The 24,469-nt window shown below is 41.2% G+C and overlaps 1 protein-coding gene across 1 annotated transcript in view; it reads left to right on the forward strand.

Moving 5' to 3' along the window:
• Positions 1–24,469, forward strand: part of vps36 (vacuolar protein sorting 36 homolog) — a 60,240-nt gene that overhangs the window by 14,093 nt on the left and 21,678 nt on the right. The window contains exons 3-6 of the mRNA XM_072262847.1: positions 1,912–1,982; positions 10,779–10,893; positions 19,627–19,716; positions 21,619–21,705. Of these exons, the coding sequence (XP_072118948.1) occupies positions 1,912–1,982; positions 10,779–10,893; positions 19,627–19,716; positions 21,619–21,705 (363 nt within the window). The remainder of the gene's footprint in view (positions 1–1,911; positions 1,983–10,778; positions 10,894–19,626; positions 19,717–21,618; positions 21,706–24,469) is intronic.

The following is a 24,469-nucleotide window of genomic DNA, read 5'->3' on the forward strand; positions in this document are numbered from 1 at the left end:
GCAGATGCTGGAAATTCAAGTAACACACACAAAATATATTGGTGAATGCAGCAGTCCAGGCATCATTTATAGGAACAGGTACAGTCGACGTTTCGGGCCGGGACTCTTCGTCAGGAGTCCAGCATTTTTTTGTGTGTGTTACCTATACAAAAGAGACAGGATATCGAAAAGCGGCTGGTCGTGAGGCCCTGAGAGCAGGTCCCATTCCCGGAAAGAACCAAAGTCAGAGTGTAATTCCAAGTGAGGGTCTTCAAAAGAAACTTGAAAGGGGGAAAAAAAAGAGATATCAAAGATAGAAATATAGCTGTTTACGAAGATGCAAACAAATGAGTTGCCTTTTAGCGCCATCATAACTTAGCTCCACCCATTACATCTACTGCAAGGGTGTAATGTTGAGACTTTATAAAGCATTGCTGAGGCCTCACTTGAAGTATTGTGTACAGTTTTGAGCCCCTTATCTCAGAATGGACGTGCTGAACTGGACAGGGTTCGAAGAAGGTTCATGAAAATGATTCCAGGTTGAACAGCTTGTCATATGAAGAGTGTTTGATGGCTTTAGGCCTGTATTCACTAGAATTCAGAAGAATGAGGGGTGACCTATTGAAACCTATTGAATAGTGAAAGGCCTTGATAGAATGGATGTGGAGAGGATGCTTCCTATGGTGGGAGTGTCTGAGACCAGTGGACATCGCGTCAGAATAGAGGGGCATCCTTTTAGATCGGACGTGACAGGAATTTCTTCAGCCAGAGAGTAGTGAATCTGTGGAATTTGTTGCCACAGGCAGCTGTGGAAGCTAAGTCATTGTGTATATTTAAGGGTGACGTTGACAGATGCTTCGCTGGTCAGGGCTTGAAGGAATATAGGGAGAAGACAGGAGATTGGGGCTGAGAGGAAATATCAGCCGTGGTAAAGTGGTGGAGCAGACTCGATGGGCCAAATGGCCTAATTCTGCTCCAAAATCTTGTGGTCTTACGTCATGAATGGGTAGTTGGTAGGTGAGGGGACCAAGTACAGATCTTTAACAAGATCTAGGAAGAGAGAATATTACTGCTGTTTCAATATTCATATCCAGGTGAGGGCAGTATCATCCAGTTAGTTGATAGAGAACCAGTTTGGAACATTGGAAATTGGATGGTCTGTCCTCTTGAGCTCTAATGTTATAATTCTGAAGGGAGTAGGATGACATGTCTTTGTGCGGCGGAGGTTAGTAATATACATAGATTTATAACACCTGTACAACCCAGAGATTGTGCTCCCATTGTCAAAGACATCAAAAGTCAGCTCAACATCGTTACTTGTGTTTACTTATGTCGTCTCATGAAAATGTCTAAAATTTAATTACCATGAAATGTTTTTATTCATATTTATATTTGAGTGGTGTGGAAAATGATCATTTTACTGAATGCAGTTTTTGTAGGCTAAGGTAATCAGATATTGCGTATTGGAGGATATCATCTTCAGCTGATATAATTGTACATTCATTGTCTACCCTCTTCTTGCCTGGAGGCAAGTCGCTCACTTCCCTCAGATAATCACAACACATTGTCTTATGTAAATAATAAAATTACAACCTGGCGAAGGTACTTTTGCATCAATTATTAGTCACAATGTATTATTTTCAGTTTTACATTTATAAAATCAAAATGTTGCTCAGAGTCAAGTTAAAAATGCTGGAAAATGAAATAAAAACAGGAAATACTAGAGTGCATGTTGACAGGTAGAGAGAGATAGATAATACTTCAAAAATGTGGGAAGGTCAGCTTCCTGATTTTATTTTTTATTTGAGTGTTTCCAGAATCTTGCCCCTTTTTTTTGCTGAAGGGAAGTGGATCTCTGCGTATTGTTAAACCAAATTGAAGAATTGTTGAAGTTTAGCTACTAAATTATTTCTTCTTTTTCTTTGAATGCAGGAATGTTGCATCGCATTGCCCCTGTCACAGATTGTTTTCTTTGAAGAACAAGCTGCTGGAATAGGAAAAAGGTCAGATATTGAACATGTCAATAAACTCATCTTCTCCATCCCTTATCCTGTAAATCTCTGGATCCAATCCAAAGAACCAGGGGTTTCAATGGAAACATTTTTATGAGATATTGGCTTGAATTTTTAGTGCTGTGTGGACAACATTTCTTACAGAGGTGTGAGCAAGTTGGGGATTCCTGTGCATGCCTGAACAAGTTCTGAACGTCCTGGCTGCTGTTCTGCACTGCTTGGCTTGATTTCCTTTGCTTAAAATATAACTTTATTTCCAAAATGTTCTAATGGTAATAAAAAAATTATCAATCAAAAATGTATAGACACAAGAGATTCTGCAGATGCTAGAAATTCTGTCAACACATATAAAATACTGGAGGAGCTCAGCAGGTCAGGCGGCATCTATGCAGGGAAATAAAAGTTCGACATTGGGGCAGAGACCCTTCATCAATCCACTTTCCAAGAGATTTTAAAGATCTCTTTAACGATTAGCTTTATTTGTCACACGTATATCGAAACATAGTGTAATATGTCATTTTGTGTCAACAACCACATAATTTAAGGGGATGTGCTGGGGGCAGTCTGCAAGTGTCGCCGTGCTTCTGGCAGCAATTTAGCATGCCCACATTTTACTAACTAATCAGTGCGTTTTTTTGGACTGTGGGTAGGGAAACTGGAGCACCCAGAGGAGACCCACACAGTCACAGGGAGAATGTATAAACTCTTTACAGCCAGTAATGGGAGTTGAACCCCAATCTTCCCATCACTGGGGCTGTAAAACAGTATGCAGGGCTGCCAATATCTGCTGAATATTTTCGGCATTTTCTGTTTTTACTTCAGAGTTCCAGCATCTGCATAAAATAATTCATAGCTAAATAAAACCAACAAACTGCTGGAGGCGCTCTGTGTGTTGAGCAACATCTGTAGCTGAGGGGGAGCGGGGAATAGGAATTGTCAACATTATGGGTCTTGAGCCTGTGTCAGGACTGAGCGTGGAGAGGGAAGATAGTATAATGAGGGAAGGGAGGGGAGGCAGAGGCAGGGGTGGGTGATTGGTGAAAGCCAGCGAGGCAATGAGGGTGATTGGTGAAAGCCAGCGAGGCGGGGGAGAAAAGAGCTGGAGTTGGGAGGCAGAGGCCGGTGGGTGATTGGTGAAAGCCAATGCCTCCTGTAAGGTGTGCGTGCACACACATCTTTTGCTTCTAACGCACAAAGGAATGTAAACTGCACATAGAAGGTTGTCACCCTCTACCTTGTTGGCGTATTAAGTATATTTTACGATCGTACACAATCACATTTCCTTTTCTGGTTTCTGAGGTGAACGCTGTTGACAACATGGAGTTTGCAATGATTCGTCTGCGGATTTCAGAACCAGCTTATAAATACTGTTTTTATTGAAGAAATGATTGATCCACTATGTCAAATTCCAAAGAAGCAAAGGGTATGAAGTTCCAAAGAACTGCTAGTTAATTTAAAGCGGAATAGCTTATTATTCCTTAGAATAGCTTCAGGTTTACTTCCACTTAAAAATTCAGTGCGCACATGTTGTTGTCACTGGGCAAAAAACTGCATAGCACAAGATTTTTGAGCACACTGGTCATTACAAATTAGAGGGAATATTGGTGGAAGCAGACGAAATAAAAAAAAGAGAGGCAGGTGGCGACAAGTGGGTGAACTGCAGAGAAAGTGAGCGAGAATTTGGAGATTATAAACCAGACATACAGGCTACAAGTGCTGCAATCTGATACAGTGCCCTGTAAAAGTATTCAGCCATAACCCTTTGTTCACAGAAATGAGGATTACAACCATGGATTTTGATCAATTTAACTGTGAATTTTGTGAATCCATGCTCCTTTTCTCACAGTAGAGCCCCAAAAAAGGAGAAAAATGAGAGCATGCAAAACCAAAATTTCAAAACCTGAAATGTCAGTATTCATTCCCTTTGGTTTGGTACTTAGTTGAACCACCTCTCGCAGCTCTTACAGCCAGTAGTCTTCAGATGAGTCTCTATTAGGTTGTCTGAACATGATGGAGCAAGATTTGCCCATTCCTCCTTGCAAAATTGCTCAAGCTGTGCCAGGATAGTTGGGGAGCGACGGTGGACAGCAAACTTGAGGTCTTGGTAGAGATGTTTGATTGGGTTAAGGTCAGGAATCTGACTGGGTCACTCAAGGGTATCAGTTTTCCTAATCTGAAGCAATTCCATGGTTGTTCTGGCAGTATGCTTTGAGTTGTTGCACTGCTGGAAGACAAACTTCCTCCCCAGTTAAAGCTTTCTGGAAGGACTAGTGGGTTGTTATCCAGGATCTCTGTATTTAGCAACATTCATCTTCCCATCAATCCTGACCCGATTTCCAGTCCCTGCTGCTGAGAAGCTTCCCCAATAGCATGATGCTACCTCCTCTATAGTTTACTGTAGGGATGGTGTTGCCTCGCTGATCTGCAGTATTATATTTACACCGCACTTACAGCTTAGTGTCAAGACCAATAAGTTCCACTTTAGTCTCATCTGACCGCAAGACCTTTTTCCACATCTTTACCGTATCTTCTAAGTGATGATTTGCAAAGTCTTTATGGCCAAGAGTATGTTTTTTTAAAGCCAGGGTTTCTTCCTTGCCACTCTTCCTTGAATACCCTTTTTGTTCAAGGTCTTAGAGGTTGTGGATCCATGAACTTCATCTCCAGTTGCGGCCACTGGTTTCTGCTGCTCATTCCGAGAGACCGTTGGTATCACAGTAACCTCTCTTACAAGAGCCATTCTTCTTCAGTGAGAAGTTTAGAGGAGAGGCCTGATCTAGGTGGTGTGGCTATAATTTCATATTTTTCCACTTTTTCACTATGGACTACACTGAGCTCTGAGTATGTTCAGTGCTTTTGAGATGGGCTTGTACCCTTCCCCAGATTTATGCTTCTCTATTATCATTTCCCTGACTTGTCTTGAATGACAAGTGGTTTGGTTTGCTCTGTTGAAAATCTACTACTCTGTTCGGCCTTGCAGAGAGAGGGGGTATTTATTCGTATGAATTCACTGAAAGCAGGTGATCCCCAATTTTCTACTTCAACAAATTGGGTGATTTAGTTAGGTGATATACTGTATATTGCACCTGAGGAAAGTAGGCATAGTAATTACACAGGGGATGAATACTTTGTCAGCCTCACAATTTTGTTTTTTTAAAATTTTTTTGTAAATTGTTGACAGGTTTTGGAACTTTGCTTTTGATTTGACATGCACAATGTTTTGTGGATTCGGTCAAACAAATTCTACTTCAATATCATTTAAATTTAGAAAATGAGGCAGCAAAATGTGAAAATAGTTGTGGGGACTGAATACTTTGTCAAGGCACTGTAAGTAATGAAGGGGAATAATAGGAACCATTCAAAGAGAGATGAAAGGCAAATGGAGCCAGATGGGTGAAATGTGCGGTTAGGAGGTTCATGGAATCGGGAGCGAGAGGGAAGAAGATGGTCTGGCATTATTTCACAGGTTCCACACTGAACCTGCTAATCAGAGTCATCATTGCATCGATGGTTGAGGTGTCATGGTAGCATAGCGGTTTGAAAATGCTGTTACAGTGCCGCCGAGCTGGGTTCAATTCTCACCGCTGTCTGTAAGGAGTTTTCATGTTCTCCCCGTGACTGCGTGAGCTTCCTCTGGTTTCCTCCAACATTCCAAAGACATACAGATCTGTTGGTTAATTGGTCAAATGGGTGTAACTGGGCCTGCTGGGCTCTACCTCCAAATAACAAAGTAAGGCAAATAAAATAGTTAACCCATTTTAAAACTGTTAATAAATCTGCTTAAGATCTAAAGTATTATGCACTCAGTGTGTAATTATTTGCAGTTCAAGTGAGTAAAATGTTTATGTTGAATTTAGTAAGATACAAATCAAATGTAATTCGAGGTTTAGTGTTAACTGACACAATTCAGACTCTTGTTGTTAATACTGGTACAGCAGACATTGGTTCTAATACTGTGATAATGGGGAACTAGGACATGTGAAAAAGGGGCAAAATCTGTTATTATGGAATGTCAAACCACCTTGTTAGGTGTAAAGAAGTATGAAGTGTAAGTTGTAGTTATAATGAAATTGTTAAAAGTGATTGGTTATAGTCATAGCGGTGTAGTTAATGTTTTTGAAATAGGACTATAGTGGAAGTTGTTGTTCGGAAAATAAAGCAAAATGAACTGTAAAATAAAAACACAAGATTTGCAGGATGACTTGTTTGAAAGATCATTCTGTTCTTTCAGTATATCATTGGTATGGTTTTCATTAATGCAAGCTTCTGTCTGCAGATTGAAGATTACCTTTCTAGAGGTTCCCGAAACTTTACAGCGCTTAATGATGTGATTTCAGGAAAAAATATACTCACAAAATGCATTGTAATTATATTGGATGCAATCACTTAGTTTTGATTTTGATAATCACCACTTAGTTCTGAAACAATGTGGCCCTCATTATCTAGCCTTAGATCCTAAATTTTTTTTTAAAAAGCCTTAAAATTATAAGTTTGATACTGAATTGATGAGAATATTGAAATCAGAAGCAGATAAAAATCTGTTTTATTTTCATAGGTATGATTTCTGAAATAGTAACCATGGATAATAATTCATCCCAGTAGAATCTCTGTTTACAAAATCTTCTTACCTGTAACGATAATATGCTGTGTTTCTTTTGGCAGCAAACCTGACTGAAGCTGTTGTTATGGTAGGAAGCGTGTGCTTTAACAAAGTTTTGAAGTAATTAATGAGTTTAGTTTATTATTCTTTTGGGAAGTGCCTGCAATATTTTGGCATTTGATCCCATTGGTTTTCCTAGATTAATGTTAGCTTTCCGGAAAAGAAAGACGAATTGAGGGAGAGCTGATTGAATTGCAGTGTAAGGTTGATGTAGTGTAGGTGATCAAACTTGTTTTTAAGCCTGGAGTTGACATAATTGCTATCATTGTCAAATACTACAACACCAGTGGTGAAGACCAAGAACTTATGGTAAAGGGAGGTGGAGGAGCATTTACCAGGACTGCTTTGAGTCAGTGGACTGGTCCATATTCATGGATTCATCTTCGAATCAGTGAATATGCCACAGCTGTCACCAACTTCATCAAGACCTGTGTGAATGAGTGTGTGCCTTCGAGAACACGCCAGACACACCCAAACCAAAAGCCATGGATGAACCAAAGGAGGGCTAGACCTGTAGCATTTAAGACTGGCGATTCAAAACTATACATGAAGTCCAGTTATGACCTATAGAAGGCTATTTTAAGAGTGTAAAACCAATTCTGATTGAAGTTAGATATGGAAATGGATGCATTTCAGCTCTGGCAGGGTTTGCAGGCCACTACTTCCTACAGGGCAAAAGGATCACCAGCTACTACAATATATATTAATGATTTGCAGATGACACAAGCTGGGTGGAACCTACTCTCCCTAGTCTCTACCCATGAAGATTGAGAGGGGCACAAATTTAACCGAGCATCAGTGAAAGTCATGGCGGAAGCAAACATGCGGCATTCAAGGGAATCCCTGGAAGCATCGTTTTCCGCAAGTGATTCTATGAACAGACATATAGACCTCGATCCCCTCTATAGATCAATGTGGGCAAAATTCCAGACAGCGCAGAGTTTGCCAGGCAACCAATCGGCGATGAGGCCCACTTCCTACGTCACAGTTGAGTTTCCACAATGACGACCAATCAACGCAACATGGATAACCTGACACTTATCCATGTGATTCTGTGCCAGCCCACTCCTTCAACCATTCCAACACAGCCAGGAGCATCTCTGCATCTCATCAATGCTCACCCTCCCATCCAGCTTGTCTCATTTGTAAATCATTAATATATGCTGCAAGTAGCTGGGGCCCTAGCTCTGATCTCTGGGGTAGCTGACAAGTAATTGTCTTCTATTTCGAAAACACCTATTTGTTCCTTCCCTTCATTTCCCATCACCCACCCAATTCTCTATCCAGATCAGCACATTATTTCCAATCTCACACTTTAATTCTGCATACCAATCTTTAATGAAAGCTCTCTGAAAGTTTGGACATTGTAGCTACAACTTTGTGAATTGATGGCAGATTTTTGGTCATTTTGAAGCCTAGATATGTGAAGCTGTCACAACCTTCAGTAGCATACTGTTAATGTTAATTGATGTGGGTATTCATTGTCCTGAACTAAGACATTTGACATCTTGATGCTGGTGATGAATGTGAAGCTAGAGAAATGTTCCATGGTATGAAATGCCGGTCAGCATCATCAGTATAGATTGACTTCCTTTTGAAGATTTGGTGCATTTTTATCTTTGCTGTTAGGCAAGCCAGGCTTAACAGTTTTTCACCAATTCTTGGGATGTATGGGTATGCAAGTTATTGTTGTCATCATTAGATGACAATTGATGGAGGAAATACAAAACCTTTGAGCCAGGAATATGTTACCATTTAGGGCTTTGAAGGAAAATTACTGGATAATGATTGCAGCAAGGTAATGATGTTTTTCAAGGTTGGTCTACTACCAAAATCTTACATCCAATAGCCACATTTTTCCACCGCGGTTAGCACCAATGTTTTTGTTTTTGTCTTTAAGACAGTAAAAATTTTACCAGGTCATCTATCTGCATTCCTGATTTACAAACAAAGCAATGGAGCAGTGTCATCACAAGGTTTGTTTCAATCATAGTCGGAACTAAGGAGACATTATTGGACGGGGAAGATTCATTCTGGCTGGTGAATTTGGAAAGGGAAAGAGAAAGAATTTTTAAAAATGCAGTGGACAGACAGCTGCTGCATAGGATGTGTTAATGCAGTAATGATTCAGAATCTAATAATGGAAGATTAGCTAGATGTATTGGGCACAGGATGACAAATGCATTGAGAATAGGCATTAGTCGTAGATGTGTTCTCTGACTGTAAGGCTTAATTGTTCTAATGCTCTCCTGGTCAAATTTGCACATTCCAAAAATTCAAACTCTGGTATCCAGAATGCTGGGATTCAAAAGAATCAAAAAAAATAAGATAGAAACATATAAAATTATGAAAAGGATAGATAAGATAGAGGCAGGAAAGTTGTTTCCACTGGTAAGTGAGACTAGAACCAGGGGACATAGCTTCAAGATTTGGGGGACCAGATTCAGGACAGATGAGGAGGAACTGCTTTTCGCAGAGAGTGGTAAATCTGTGGAATTCTCTGCCCAATGAAGCAGTGGAGGCTACCTCAGTAAATATATTTAAGACAAGGTTGGATAGATTTTTGCATAGTAGGGGAATTAAAGGTTACGGGGAAAAGGCAGGTTGGTGGAGATGAGTCCATGGCCAGACTAGCCATGATCTTATTGAATAGTGGAAAAGGACTGATGGGCCAGATGGCCTACTCCTTTTCCTACTTCTTATGTTCTGTGTTCTAACCTGGTGTAACTAATTCAGCTTTCAGATTCAGATTTATTTTTCACACGTACATCGAAACATACAGTGATAGCATCATTTGTGTTAACAACCAACACACCCGAGGATGTGCTGGGGACAGCCTGCAAATGTCATCAACGTGTCATGCACACATGGTTCAACACAACATACGACACAGAGCAACACAAACAACAACAACAACGGAACAAGGCAAGACAACAGAAAAACAAACACGAGAAACTCTGCAGATGCTGAAATCCAAAGCAACTCACACAAGGTGCGGGAGGAACTCAGCAGGCCAGGCAGCATCTATGGAAAAGAGTAAACAGTTGACGTTTCGGGCCAAGACCCTTCGTCAGAAAAATAAGCCCCTTTCCCATTCCCTCACGTGCACACTAATTCCCATTCACCTGTCAACCCTGTGTCCATTGGCTTACTTTGAATTCGGTTCCAGCAATTTCAAAACTCGTCTTCTTTGCTTCAAACCTTCCAGCCATTCTTCATCCATGCACTCCTCTGTACCCACCCCTCAACCCAAGTATTTTAGTAATCTCCTTCAGCCCAATAGTGTTCTTGAGGTCTTTTCATTCCTCTTGATCTTGAGTCCAAACGCACTCAGATCTTCCTGACTTCCCCTATCAATTGCCTTGAGCTCTGGAAATTTCTTCCATAATATTTTTGCCTCTCTCTCATTTCTTAAAACCTATCCATCTCTATGATCACTATCCTGAATGTTATGTGAATGGTTATCAATTTTTAAAATTATCATTCTGGATATTTGATCATGTTAGAAGTGTTACATTTGCTGTGAATCTAAGCATCTGGTTGCTAATTTGCTGAAAGATTTGTCAGTTTAACAGATTGCGGCTTTAGAACGATGAGCTTCAATGCTGCATTACTCTGTGGTGCATAATTTGTTGCAACTCCACAGACAATTTATATTGCAATATCCTTTGTCTATTTCAGCAGGGGCTGTCTGTGGTAGACTTTCCATGTAATCATCAAGAGTAGATTTCCATAGAAGAATTGGCAGTTTTGTTTTGTTCCTTGTTATTAAGAGAATATCAGTTTTCCCTGTACTTTAATGTCACAGACATTCCATGCTGAGGACAGTGAACCGTTGAACACTCATTTAAATACATGTTACAAAGTGGAATCATATTTTCCCTTCTGAAGAAATGCCTAACTTTGCTGAACATTTTCTTTAAGGCTGAACATCTGAACATCAAATCAAAATTGGGTTAATTTCTTGTGATTAGATTTTGTAAACTTCTGGCTAAATTTAGAAGAATGAACATCACAGAATCCCTCTGAGTGTCTGTTGTCTCTACAGCCATGTACATTTATAACCGGGCAGTTTAAATTTCACTTAGTAAATGCCTAAAAACTGAACCTTTTTATTTTATTTCCAGTGCTAAGATAATAGTCCATCTCCACCCAGTTCCATCCAACAAAGAGCCTGGTCCATATCAGAGCAGCAAGTACACTTTCATCAAACTATCCTTCAGGGAACACGGACAGATTGAGGTAACTATAATACCTAGAGTTAAAATATTTTGTCAGTAATAGTGTGAACCTTGAGTATGATGTTCTCCTAAGGGGTTGGCTGTTGCTGGGTCTAGAGGCTGATCTGGGATCCACATAATCCTGCCTCCTTTGCCACTTGCTGATTGCCAGAGGACTCAATCCGAGAAGTTATGGTGAATTCTCTTAATGGAGGGTGCCTGCGCGTGGCTTTGTTTAACATGAGGAGGCTGATGTATGAGGAGGCTGATGTACGAGCAGTCGCCACACTATCATTGACGGATTGGGATCAGGGTCCAGTGGCAAGATGACTGGGGACCCTTCTCTGCCGCAGCTTCCTCCACCTTCACTCCCGTTGTGGTGTGTCATCATCTACTGCCAGCTCCATTGTTGAGGTCTCGGTATTGTGTAAGACAATTCACCAATGCTTACATTTATTATGCTTCCAAAAAATTAAATTGAAATATCAGTTGTGGTATCTAGTACAGGGGCTCCATGGATATAATTGATTGACTTACAGAAATCCAACTGGACACAAATTCTTCCACACATTTTAAAGTACAAACGTTTGTATTTTTCAAACTAGTAGTACTTTATTGTCGCCAAACTATTGATACTAGAGCATACAATAATCACAGCGATATTTGATTCTACGCTTCGCGCTCCCTGGAGTACAAATCGATAGTAAATAGTAAAAATTTAAATTATAAATCTTGAATAGAAAATAGAAAAGGGAAAGTAAGGTAGTGCAAAAAATACTTAGTAGTAATAAATATTAATAGTATTATGAGTAGTAATAATAATACAATATTCCCTAGCATTCATTAATAACTGGACACTATCTATTCTACTAGTCTAATTATGCGTAGCGTTATAGTGATTATTTAGAGAATTGTAGCAACTGTCTAAATGTTTGTTGTGATGCATTTAGTGTTGTAATGTGGTGGGTAGATCTTGCACTCTCACTTTCAGCTTCCACCACTGGCTAGCAGTCTCACGAAAAGGAGGGCTGAACGTGCAAGTCTCTCCCTGCCAGGACGTAGCTTCTCCAACAGCAAGCCTGATGTAGTGCCTCCTCGCTGGTGACACATGGAAACTGAACTTCTTTCAGACTCAGGCTGAACTACCGAGGTCGGGAAGGAGATCTGGCCCCAGCACATGTAGCACACTGGCCTACTGGCATGTGGATGTGCCTTCGTGCTTGTGAACCAGTTCCCTGGTTATGGGTAAGTAGCCCCACTGCCTTGTGGGCAGCCTCGGGAGAGACGAACGCTATGGGACTGAACCCAGACAGCAAATCCGGAGTGGAGCCCCTCAGGCAGCTGGACATCACTGAACATCCTTCCGGCAGCTCCTGCAGCCAAGCTGGTGCCAAACGTGTTGCTTCATAAGCTTTCCTCTGGACTACACTGGTGAGGCCCAGAGGGGGATCTTGATGACTGGGCATCCCAGGATCTCAATATCTTCCGTCCAGGCTTGTGATGATAATCATCATCACTCATTGTCCTTCGAGACAGACGAATGCCAACCATAGCAACTGATTGTAGTGCGATACAATATGGGCTGCTGTAGAAAATGGATGTTTCTGACTTGTGGAGAAAGCAGCTTTTGGACATTTCTGAAGTTCCTCGTATAGTGAACTTAACACTTAGACCTCTGGGCCACTGATGCAGATAAGCAGGTTGTAAAACCACCTAGCAGGGTAATTAAATAAATCCAGAACTTTAAATAGTCATAGTCATAATCATAGTCATACTTTATTGATCCCGGGGGAAATTGGTTTTCATTACAGTTGCACCATAAATAATAAATAGTAATAGAACCATAAATAGTTAAATAGTAATATGTAAATTGTGCCAGTAGATTATGAAATAAGTCCAGGACCAGCCTATCGGCTCAGGGTGTCTGACCCTCCAAGGGAGGAGTTGTAAAGTTTGATGGCCACAGACAGGAATGACTTCCTATGACGCTCTGTGCTGCATCTTGGAGGAATGAGTCTCTGGCTGAATGTACTCCTGTGCCCACCAAGTACATTATGTAGTGGATGGGAGACATTGTCCAAGATGGCATGCAACTTAGACAGCATCCTCTTTTCAGACACCACCGTGTGAGAGTCCAGTTCCACCCCTACAACATCACTGGCCTTACGAATGAAACAAATCTTGGCGATGGTCAGCATAAAACTCAATGGACCACCTTCGAAACACATATTTCTTTCTCACCTCGTATGCTCCCGGTCCCAATTCCCACTTTTCTTTGGTTCTCATCCAGCATGTATTTGTCAGCTACATGTACTCCACCTGAGCTTACGAGCTGCCTGATTCTTCTATGTTCATCCACCGCGTCCCATTCCCATTCTGATATGTCTGTCCACGGCCTCCTCTACTGTAAAGATGAAGCCACACCCAGGTTGGAGGAACAACACCTTATATTCCGTCTGGGTAGCCTCCAACCTGATGGCATGAACATTGACTTCTCTAACTTCCGCTAATGCCCACCTCCCCCTCGTACCCCATCCGTTATTTATTTATATACACACATTCTTTCTCTCTCTCTCTTTTTCTCCCTCTGTCCCCCTGACTATACCCCTTGCCCATCCTCTGGGTTTCCCCCCCACTTTCCTTCTCCCTGGGCCTCCTGTCCCATGATCCTCTCATATCCCTTTTGCCAATCACCTGTCCAGCTCTTGGCTCCATCCCTCCCCCTCCTGTCTTCTCCTATCATTTTGGATCCCCCCTCCCCCTCCCACTTTCAAATCTCTTACTATCTCTTCTTTCAGTTAGTCCTGACGAAGGGACTCGGCCCAAAACGTCGACTGTACCTCTTCCTAGAGATGCTGCCTGGCCTGCTGCGTTCACCAGCAACTTTGATGTGTGTTGCTTGAATTTCCAGCATCTGCAGAATTCCTCGTGTTTGTGATTCTCCTTGACATTTCCTTTTTAAGCTCAATGATAATATAAACAGTTTTTTTTTAATTTCCCTTGTACCTGACCTGATTTTGATCTCCTTGGAGCTAGCAGCCGTTCCTTGGCTGACTGCTGGGATGCCGTACTTTTAATTTCCTGCCTTTACATCCTGTTCAGGCTTCTCTATCTGCTCCAACAAGTTATCCTCTTCAGTTTTGTGCCTTACCTTCAAGTCAAGATCAAATCAAAGTATATTTATTATCAAAGTATGTATACTTATACAACTTTGTGATTCATCTTCTTACATTTAGCTGCAAAACAATGAAACCCAGTAGAACCCATTAAAACAAAAGACGGTCAAACACCCAACGTGCAGAGAAAAAAAATTGTAACAATAAAAGTAAACAAATAGCATTCAGAACTGAAGTTCACGAAAGTGAGTTCGTGCTGTGATAGTTGAAGACCACAGCCACAGTTCAGTGCAGAGACGGTAAACCTCCCGGAGTAATGAATTGAAGTTCGGTGCAGAGACGAGTAAACCTCGCGGAGCAGCGGCTTGAACCGGCCCGTACCTCCCTGTCCTTTTCAATCTGGCCCGGCACTTAAATCATCTGGACCTTTGCTCTTGGACCTGGACCCTGCCGCTTCGATACATTCTCGGGCCTGTATCCCACCACCTCAATTCGGCTCAGCATTTAAATCGATCAAATCTCGGGTCTTCTGCTGCCTTGACTCTGCGTGGCCTCCGCTTGCCTTGCCTCGGTTCTGCTGAATCGAATTGCCTCCAAGTTCGCTGCAGGAATGGCTAAACATTGGCTCATTCCCCACTCTGACCCAAACCCGGACCCTACTGCCTTGATTCAGCCCATGCCCACTACACCACAGTCAGCTTTACTGCGTTTAAACAGTATTTTTCACATATGTTCAGTCAAAACAATTGGAAGATACAGTATAAATGAACTGGTGTTTGTTAGTTTATCACTGGAATAATAATGTCTCATTCACTGCACCTTTTCATGTCTATTCTATCCTTCCAAGCCATTTGTCAATGATTCTAGTCATAGTCAAGTTCAAGTTTATTCCTATCATAGCTTACACAGGGTGTACATTATCTTTTTGTAGCAGCAGCACAGTACATTGCAAGACAAAGACAAACGTAAGTTAGCACAAACTTAAATAATACAATAGGAGACTAGTCACGCGTCTCCTTCTCTACAATACTTGGCTCCAGCTGTTAGAGATACCAATCTTCTTGAAGTGATAAGCTTTCTCCAGCTATTGCATTTGATAACGCAAAAGGGTAAAGTTCCTCCCTGTGCCTTATTTGGCGGTTTGGGCAGCGACCTTGCTATTTCCTTAGTGTTTGTCTGTTTATGAGGTCGAGTTGCTGTTTTGACGCTCAACCCAGCACGGATGGAAAGTGTGCAAGGAGCCAGCCAAAGTCAGAATGCAGATACCACTACACCACCAGCACTAACATTCCATTTGGTAGTGCGATACAGATTCACGACAGTGTATGAAAAGAAATTTCTCTTAAGATTATTAGATCAGTTAATTATGATCTTGTATGTGTACCATCTTGCTCCCATATTTACTCATGCAGATGCTGGAAATCCCCAGTACCATACACAAAATGCTGGAGGAACTCAGCAGCTCAGGCAGCATCTGTGGAAAGGAATAGTCAGTGCTTCAGGTTGAGACCCTTCATCAGGACTGGAAAGGAAGGGGGGGAAAGGCCAGAATAAGAAGGTGGGGGAGGGAAAGGAGCTCAGGCTCAATGGTGATAGGTGAAGCCAGGTGAGTGGGAAGGTAAGTAGGTGGGGGAGTGGGGATGAAGTGAGAAGTTGGGAGATGATGTGGAAAAGGAAAACGGCTGAAGAATATCCCCTTTCTCCTTTTTCCCTCTTCCTTTGTAGTCCTGATGAAGAGTCTTGGCCAAAAACATCAACTGTTTATTCCTCTGCATAGATGCTGCATTTACCCATGTGGAAGCAGATTCTTCCCACACTAATAGACCCCTTAACATTGTAAAGTCTTAGTATTCTGTACTCCCGAGAAAGGCCTGAAAATAGTTGCATTGCTTCTAGAAACAGCCCAATGAATTATTAGCCCTTTCATGCTTTTGTTTCCTTTCGTAATTGAAGATCACTAATGTATCTAGACAAGTGGTGTTCTCTATCTGAATCTCCATTTACATTTAGTATTTCCCTTCTGCTTTTGTATTCTGCTCCTTCAGTAATGAATTCCACTGCCACTGTATTGTCTTCAATGACTACAGAGACACCATGTTTCAGTAACTGAGTTCCAGGCAGGTGGGGAAAGTGGCAATGAACCTGGTTGGACCAAAATAAAATGCTATTCAACAATGCAGTTTAAGTGCAAGGAACCTCTGCCTGTTGAGTAGACATGTTATCTAACATACATTGAATAGATATGTTCATACAGTAGATCTTAATAAGCAAAGGTCATGTTCATTCCTGTGGTTACAACAAACTGTTCATTATGGGAGCAGTACTGTTTAATTTTAACTAAACATTTCCCATTAAAATGAAGCTTTGTAATCACTGAGTCTTACAAAATAGTTATTTCTAATTATTTTGATCTTCACATGTCCAAAATCTTACTCAGATTGTTCAGAAGTAATACTTAGTGTATTTTAAGTTTCAATAAGTAGACATGGTGCTCCACAGCTTACCTCTGATCTTGCCCTCACAGGACCAAATTGTATCTGATTTAAGATTATGAAGTGTTAAGCCTATTGATGAGTAGAGATAGATTTAGATGTGGGTAAGGAACATTCTGGTACCTATTATTTAAATATTACCACCCTGTCTGAAGGAGATCTGTCAAGGCCACGGTGGTGAGCTGAACATGATGGAGACCCAAGGAAATACACTGGTGCTAGAAAGTTTGTGAACACTTTAGAACTTTCTCTGTTTCTGCATAAATATGCCCTAAAATGATCTTCGTGTGTCCTAAAACGAGATAAAACGAACCCAATTAAACAAATAACAAAAAAATTATACTCTATCATTTATTTATTGAGGAAAATGATCCAATATTACATGTATTTGTTGGAAAAATTATGTGAACCTTTGCTTTCAGTGTCCGATGTCATCCCCCCTCAATAGCTTCAACCAAACATTTCCAGTAACTGTTGACCAGTCCTGCACATCAGCTTGGAGGAATTTTTGGCCATTCCTCCTTACAAAACTGCTTCATCTCTGGGATGTTGGTGGGCTTCCTTGCATGAACTGCTTGCTTCAGGTCCTTCCAGAACATTTCTATAGGATTAGGGTCAGAACTTTCACTCGGCCATTCCAAAACATAAAATTTCTTCTGCTTTTACCATTATTTGGTAGACTGACGTGTGTTTAGGGTCCTTGTCTTGCTCAATGACCCACTTTCTCTTGAACTTGAGTTCGTGGACGAATACCCTGACATTTTCCTGGAGAATTTGCTGGTACAATTCAGAATTCATAGTTCCATCAATGATGGCAAGCTGTCCTGGTCCTGAGGCAGCAAAAAAGGCCCAAACCACGACACTGCCACCACCATGTTAACAAATTTCACGTCACATGCCAGTGATAATAAACCTAATTGTGACTCAGATTCAATTTCACTAATGGGATGAGATTCTTGTGCTGGAATGCAGTGTTTGTTTTTCGCCAAACATAACGCTTCTAATTTAAGCCAAGAAGTTCTATTTTGGACTCATCTGTCCACAGAACATTCTTCCAATAGCCTTCTGCCTTATCCATGTGGTCTTTAGCAAACTTTAGATGGGCAGCAATGCTCTTCTTGGAGAGTAGTGGCTTTCTCCTTGCAATCCTGCCACGCATACCATTGCTGTTCAATGTTTGCCTGATGGTAGACTCATAAATAGTGACATTAGCCAATACAAGAGAGGCCTGTAGCACCTTAGATGTTACCCTGGGGTTCTTTGTGACTGCTCTTGGAGTGATTTTTGTTGGTCGACCACTCCTGGGGAGAGCAACAATGGTGTTGCGTTTCCTCCATTTGTACACCATCTGCCTGGCTGTGACTTGGTGGGGCCCAAACTCTAATTTAGAGATGGTTTTGTATCATTTTCCAGCCTGGTGAGCATCAGCAACTTCTGTTTTAAGGTCCTCAGTAATCTCCTTTGATCGAGGCATGGCACACTTACTAAATTTGTGTGGTGAAAATCTGACTTGAAAGTGAAGACCCAAGTTTGTGTTCTTTAAATAGGATGGGGGCTCCCTTATCACACCTGATTGTCATCCCATTAATTGAAACAACTGACTCTAATTTCCCCTTTAAAGGAACTGTTATTCCTAGAGGTTCACATACTTTTTCCAACAAATACATGTAATATTGGATTGTTTTGCTCAATAAATAAATAAATGAACAAGTATAATGTTTTTTGTGTTATTTATTTAATTGAGTAGGTTTTATCTAGTTTTAAGGCACATGAAGATCTGATCACATTTTAAGTCATATTTGTGCAGAAATAGAGAAAATTCTAAAGGGTTCACAAACTTTCTAGCACCACTGTAGTTGATAGTGTCAATACTTGGAGGGCCATGGACTACTTAGGGACCTCAAAAATTATTTCTGCTACAAGAGTTAAATGGCTGCTATTTTTTGGTTCCTCTTGTGCCACCAATTTATGATTTGGCCTGGAGATCTACTGAATTTTAGAATTAAAACAGTGCCTGTTTCCTTTCTCTTTCTCCTGCTGGCCAGAAGCGTTGTATAATGATTTAAAATTGAAAGCAAAAAAATGTGGAAACCAGAGTAATTCATGTAGCACTATGGACTCAAGGACTATAAACTCATGTTCTCAGTACTATTTACTTTTTTTTGTATTTGCATAGCTTGTCTTTTGCATATTGATTGTCAGTCTTCGTATGTAGCTTTTCATCGATTCTATTGTATTTTCTGTCTGCTGTGAATATCTGCTAGGAAATGAATCTCATGTTGGTAGTCAAACCAATTTCCCTCGGGATCAATAAAGTATGACTATGACTATATACAATGAAGTATAGGATTGAGATTTTGAAAAGCTCATAAGAAGAAAGCTGATTGTTTAAGAGGTTGAGGAATTAATGAAATCTTGTACATATCTGTGTTCTGTCCATATGATCAATGTTTACTCCCCAAGGTCTGACACCTCATCTTGAACAACACACACAAAATGCTGGAGGAATTCAGGTCAGGAAGCGTCTATGGAAATGAGTAAACAGTCGACATTTCAGGCCAAGACCCATCTTCAGGACTGGGAAGGAAAGGGGAAAACGCCAGAATAAGAAGATGGTGGGGGGGGGGGGGGCCTGGTGGATAGGAAAAGTAAAGAGCTGGAGTGGAAGGAATCTGATAGGAAAGGAGAGTGGACCATGGAGATCAGCTAACTGATCACTTCAGCCTTGTTTCCATCTTGTTTACAGTTGAGTCTAACGATACGTGATGGATGGCTTCATAAAATGGACAAAATCACAGCCTCACTCTCTTCCTCTGCCTTGTTCTCACTCTTTTTTTCTGTCCATTTTGTCCTTTATCAGCTGGGATCCACACACCTGTCCAAAGACCAATTGTGGTGAATGGTGAAATTGTCTAATTCTGAGGAGTGACCTGGGGAACAAGTCATACGCATAGTTCTTAAATGATTTACATTAACCCCCAAATACCTGTAATTTACCGTTTCCAAGGCATTTTATATATAACTGCAAGGGTCTTGATGTAGTTGTTATAGTGGTTCAAACTGCAGATCGAAGTATGATATCTTAACACCATTTGTGAAGTGCTGATTATGTATAGCTTTGATCAATATTTAATATTATTTTTACAGTTTTATAGACGACTAACAGAAGAATTATCTCAAAAGCGATGGGAGCATATTTCTGTATCACAGCCAATGCAGCCAGCTAGTCGATCACAAGTATGTACTATTGTGCTATTCCGTCATTTATTGTGATAAGGCAAAAAAGTGCATTAATATACTCAAACCAATTTAGAACCTATATGCAACTAACCCTAGCCTTGAATCCACTACTGCTTTGTATCTGTTTCCCATTTGTGCTGCCTGCTTCTTTACACTTTTAATATATTGAACTGATATTTTTTCTTGTTTATTCAGCTGAATAATAATGCACTTCCATTTTATTGTTGGGGTGAAGGCAATTGTAGGTACAGCATAAATTTGGTCTGATGACTTTTAAAACTCCATATTTCAATAATGTACATTGATTTTGTGTTCTGTTGACCATTGTTTCAACATGTGTCATGTTTGTACCACTTTCTTTTCAGCCAAGCTAATAATTTTGTAGTCACATTCAGTAATAAATGATGCTGATGATGATGATGTTGACTCAGACATGAGAGGCCAGCGTCGGGCATTTTCATGCCTTACAAGGCACAGTTCAAAAGGCTGTGTGGGGCACCACTCCTCGCACAGACATTTCGCAGTATTATTTTACCAGGCCGAGTTGCGAGCTGGACATCAACCCGGCGCAAATGGAAAGATTAATAAATAGATAATTTCAATTCAAACTCTTACAACTGAAAGAGAAGGAAAGGACTCCTTGTCCCATCTCACTAGATTAGATTTTCCCAAAGTTTAATAGTCCTTTCAGTAAGTAGACAGAGACAATTGTCTAAAAGGCGGGAGGAGAGAGAGCAGCGCGCCTGCGCATGCGCAGCCCTCCGGTGAAAAATGATGTCGTATCTGTTAAATAGGGGCCGTGGACAATTCTGATTTGATGGAGAATGGACATGAAAGCACAGAGGAACATCTGGAGAAATTTCTGAAACGCTCGTTCGCTGCTGTCGTTACTGCGTGGTCAGGAATCTTTCGGAGGGTAGGCCTCAAAATCCCCGGCTTTGCCTGCTGTTGGCGACCGAGGTTGAGGTCGAATCGTTCGGACAGAGATGGCGCTCAGTACTCAGTGTTGGAGAGCTGAGCAGAGCTCGAAGTTTTAGGATGACTCAGAGTCAGACCGTGGTCGGCATGGCAGGGAGAGTTTTTCTTCCTTCTCCCGTCTGCGTGAGATGTGGGACATTTGAGAGACTTTGAACTTTTACTGTGCTCGTGGACTTCTTCATCAAGTTATGGTATTGTTGCACTGTTGTAACTATATGTTATAATTAATGTGGTTTTGTCAGTTTTTTCAGGCTTGGTCTGTCCTGTGTTTTGTGATATCACACCGGATGAAATATTGTATCATTTCTTAATGCATGCATTACTAAATGACAATAAAAGAGGACTACGTGTCTTCATAATCTAAAGGTCTCTTCAGAGATATTATTCTATTTAATGTAGTGACTGAAGAGTTAAGATTAATTTCTGAATTCTCCAAACATAATGCCAGTGATGAAAATACAAAGGCACAAGAGATTCTGCAGATGCTGGAAACTGTGAGTACCACACACAAAATGCTGGAGGACTGAAGGGAGCCCTGATGAAGGGTCTGAGCTCAACGTCAACTACTTATTTCTCTCCTTAGGTGCTGCCTGACCTGTTGAGTTCCTCCAGCATTCTGAGTGTGTTGCACATGAAAATACAAAACCTATATTTTGTGTTTCCCTCAGTTGTCACTGCATGGGCAATATGGTAGGGGCTTGAAAAGCATGTTGCTCAACATCTCTTTGCTTGAAAGAGGATTAAGTTTAACTAAGTCACAACTGTGGTTAGTAAAAATAACTGACTTCCCTTTATACTGCATTTCCTCTGAGAGTTTTTAACAATCATAAATAGTAGGAAATATTTGCATTTGTGAAAGACCAAAAACAATGAATAGAAGATTTGTCCTGTAGGATAATTAAGAATGTCCTATTTTTACAGGCAGGAAGAGTGAGAGCCGCAGGAATTGTGGGTATTGAAAGGAAGCTGGAAGAGAAACGAAAGGAGACCGACAAAAACATCTCTGAAGTAAGTTCTTCTAAATGTTCAAGGCCAGCCACATGTCTGATTCTACTGAGACCATTTCCTGTGCATTGCTGGCATGAGCGCAATGTTAAAGCTGGACTCTGTGATGGTTACTGCCTGAAAAATCAGAGTGGCTGAATGGTATTTAAGAAGGGAATATTTTTTAATATTTACATATTTAGTTTGTGTATAAATAAGGTAGAAATTCCAAACTTTGTGCTTTCTAATCTACCGTAGAGACTTCAAAGAAAATGAGATGTTAGCTGTTTAAACCCAGAAGACAATGCAGTTAGTGTAGCTGCTTGTTCCAGTGTCTCCGCAGCACAGTGGAGGTGCAGGAGGTAAATTAACAGACTAGTAACTTAATGGTCAGTAATTATTACCCATCCTTTACTGCCCTGAACAAAATAGTAGTAAGCCACAATCTTGGACTCCACAATTCTATTGGGGAAGGAAATTCTAGTTTTTAGACCCACTGGTAAGGAATTTCCAATACGACGAATAAACTCTTCTCGGGCTTCCAGCCGGGTACAGTTATGGCTATGGGTACGAGTACAAGTACCGGCTGGGAGCCCGATAAGAATTTATTTGTCATAAATGCAGGGAAAGCACCAGACCCTTTTTCAGTTTCCAGTATGTTTCCAATTCAGGATGGTATGTGACTTAGAGGAAAAGACACATGATGTATCCATGTGCCTAAAACTATTGTCCTTAGTGGTAGGGGTCCTCCTTGAAGCAACTTGGCCTCATAACTACAGTGCAGTTTGTAAATGATACACATTGCAGCCACTCTGTACTGGTGCTGAAGGGATGAATGTTTAGGGTGGTGGATGGAGTTCCAAACAAGTGAGCTGTTTTGCCTTTAATTATCTCAAGCAGACTCATCAAGGCAAGTGGAAAGTATTCGATCACTTTCCTGTCTTGTGCCATGTAGATACTGATAAGATTTAGGATGTCAAGAGATGAGTCATTTCCCATGTGATATCCAGCCTCTGAGCTCCTCTTGTAGCTGCGTTGTTTGTACGTCTGACTTTCTGGGCAATGGAAATCAGTGTGCTGGTGGTGGGACCCCAATAAAGGTGCTACCAATCACTGCTAAAAGTACCTGGTTGACTTGCTTTTTCGAGATGATCATTACCCTGGCACAATAATTGCACAAGTGCAACTTGCCAGTTATCAGCCAATCAATGTTGCTGAATGCTCTTATGTGATATTTCACTTGCTGAAGGATTACCAACAGAATTGAACATTGTGTTATCATCATCAATCATCCCCTCTTCTGACTTTATGATAGAGAGAAAATTACTGCTGAGTTAGCTGAAGATAGCTGTGCCCAGGAAACTGTCCTAGGCAACTCCTGCTGTGACTGACCTCCTCCAACAACAACAACCGTCTTCCTTTGTGTGAGGTATGACTCCAGCCACTAGAGTGTTTTCCCTTTCAGGCCCTAAGATTTCAGTTTTACTGAGGCTGCTTAAAACCACACTTAGTCAAATACCACCAAGATGTCAAGGGCAGTAAAGCTGCCTGTTAATGCTCGTCTAATAATGGACATTGAAATACCAGAAGAGGGTTGAATTGAGGACTCTGCCTTGGGGAATTCCTGTAGTGATGCCCTCACTGGTTAAACAGCAGTGACCCCCAACTCATTAGCTACATACACTCGGTGGCCACTTGGGTAAACCTGCACGCCTGCTTGTTAATGCAAATATCGAATCAGCCAATCATTTGGCAGCGATTCAATGTATTATGTTACGTACCCCGTAACTGGGTTGCTAAACCAGCAGAAATGGATCACTCAGTTAGAGTCTGGGTTACTGGAACTAAGAAAATTTTATTAAAGAAATAAGTAACACTACTCTGATCGAAAGAATAATAAATGCAACAGTTCAGCAATGATAAACACACATGTCCACAGAACTAGGATAATAGGATCAATCAAGCTCTATCGTCGTCTAGGGGTAAATGACCAGTTTCAAAGTGACGCAAAGTTCAGTTCAATTGAGTTCAGCTCAGTTCATAGTAATCACTGCCATGCCGTGGGGGAGAGAGAGAGAGAGAGAGAGAGAGAGAGCGAATGAATATTCAAATCGGATTCCAAACAGACCTTCGATATTCCTCACAGTCAGCTTTCGGGCGAGCCCTTTGTAATGTCTTCTGAGGTCACCGACTATGACCCCTCCGTTTCAGATACGATCGTTCCTCTGCAGTGAACCTGGCACCCAGGCAAGGGCGGACACACACCAGGTTCCCACCGATCGTACCTTTCCACCCTGTGCGTCTATGGCTTGGTCCCGCGACCAGCCCTCTAAAAAATCCCATCGACTTGTGGGAGGCGCACCGCTTCCAGGTCTCGTTACCTCGTGGTGTCGTGTGTGTCCTGCCTTAGTGAACCTGTCCCTTTTTATCCCCCTGCTGGGGTATCGCCTGTCCATCACACTTCAAACAGTTCAGGGTTCAAAAAGGAGCCGATCTTGACAGTTCTCAGACCAGTGTCTCCTTCCGTTAAACTCTCTCATCTCTTCATTAACATTTCCAAATGCTGCTCCATTGTCTTCCTTATCTCTCTTTCTCCTGAAGACAGGTGGTAGATCAACTGCTGATCCCACTGGTGCCAGCACAGGACAGTTAACATCTTAATCTATGTGTACTCTTTGTAACCCTCTTTCGTCACAATAAAAACATGCAAACATGGGCAAGCGGTTCAATTGTTTTTCAGATCAAACACCAGAATGGGGAAGAAAGGTGATGTGATCTAAGTGATTTT

This window comes from Mobula birostris, chromosome 7 (assembly GCF_030028105.1).
Source record: "Mobula birostris isolate sMobBir1 chromosome 7, sMobBir1.hap1, whole genome shotgun sequence".
In the NCBI taxonomy this organism is placed as follows: Eukaryota; Metazoa; Chordata; class Chondrichthyes; order Myliobatiformes; family Myliobatidae; genus Mobula; species Mobula birostris.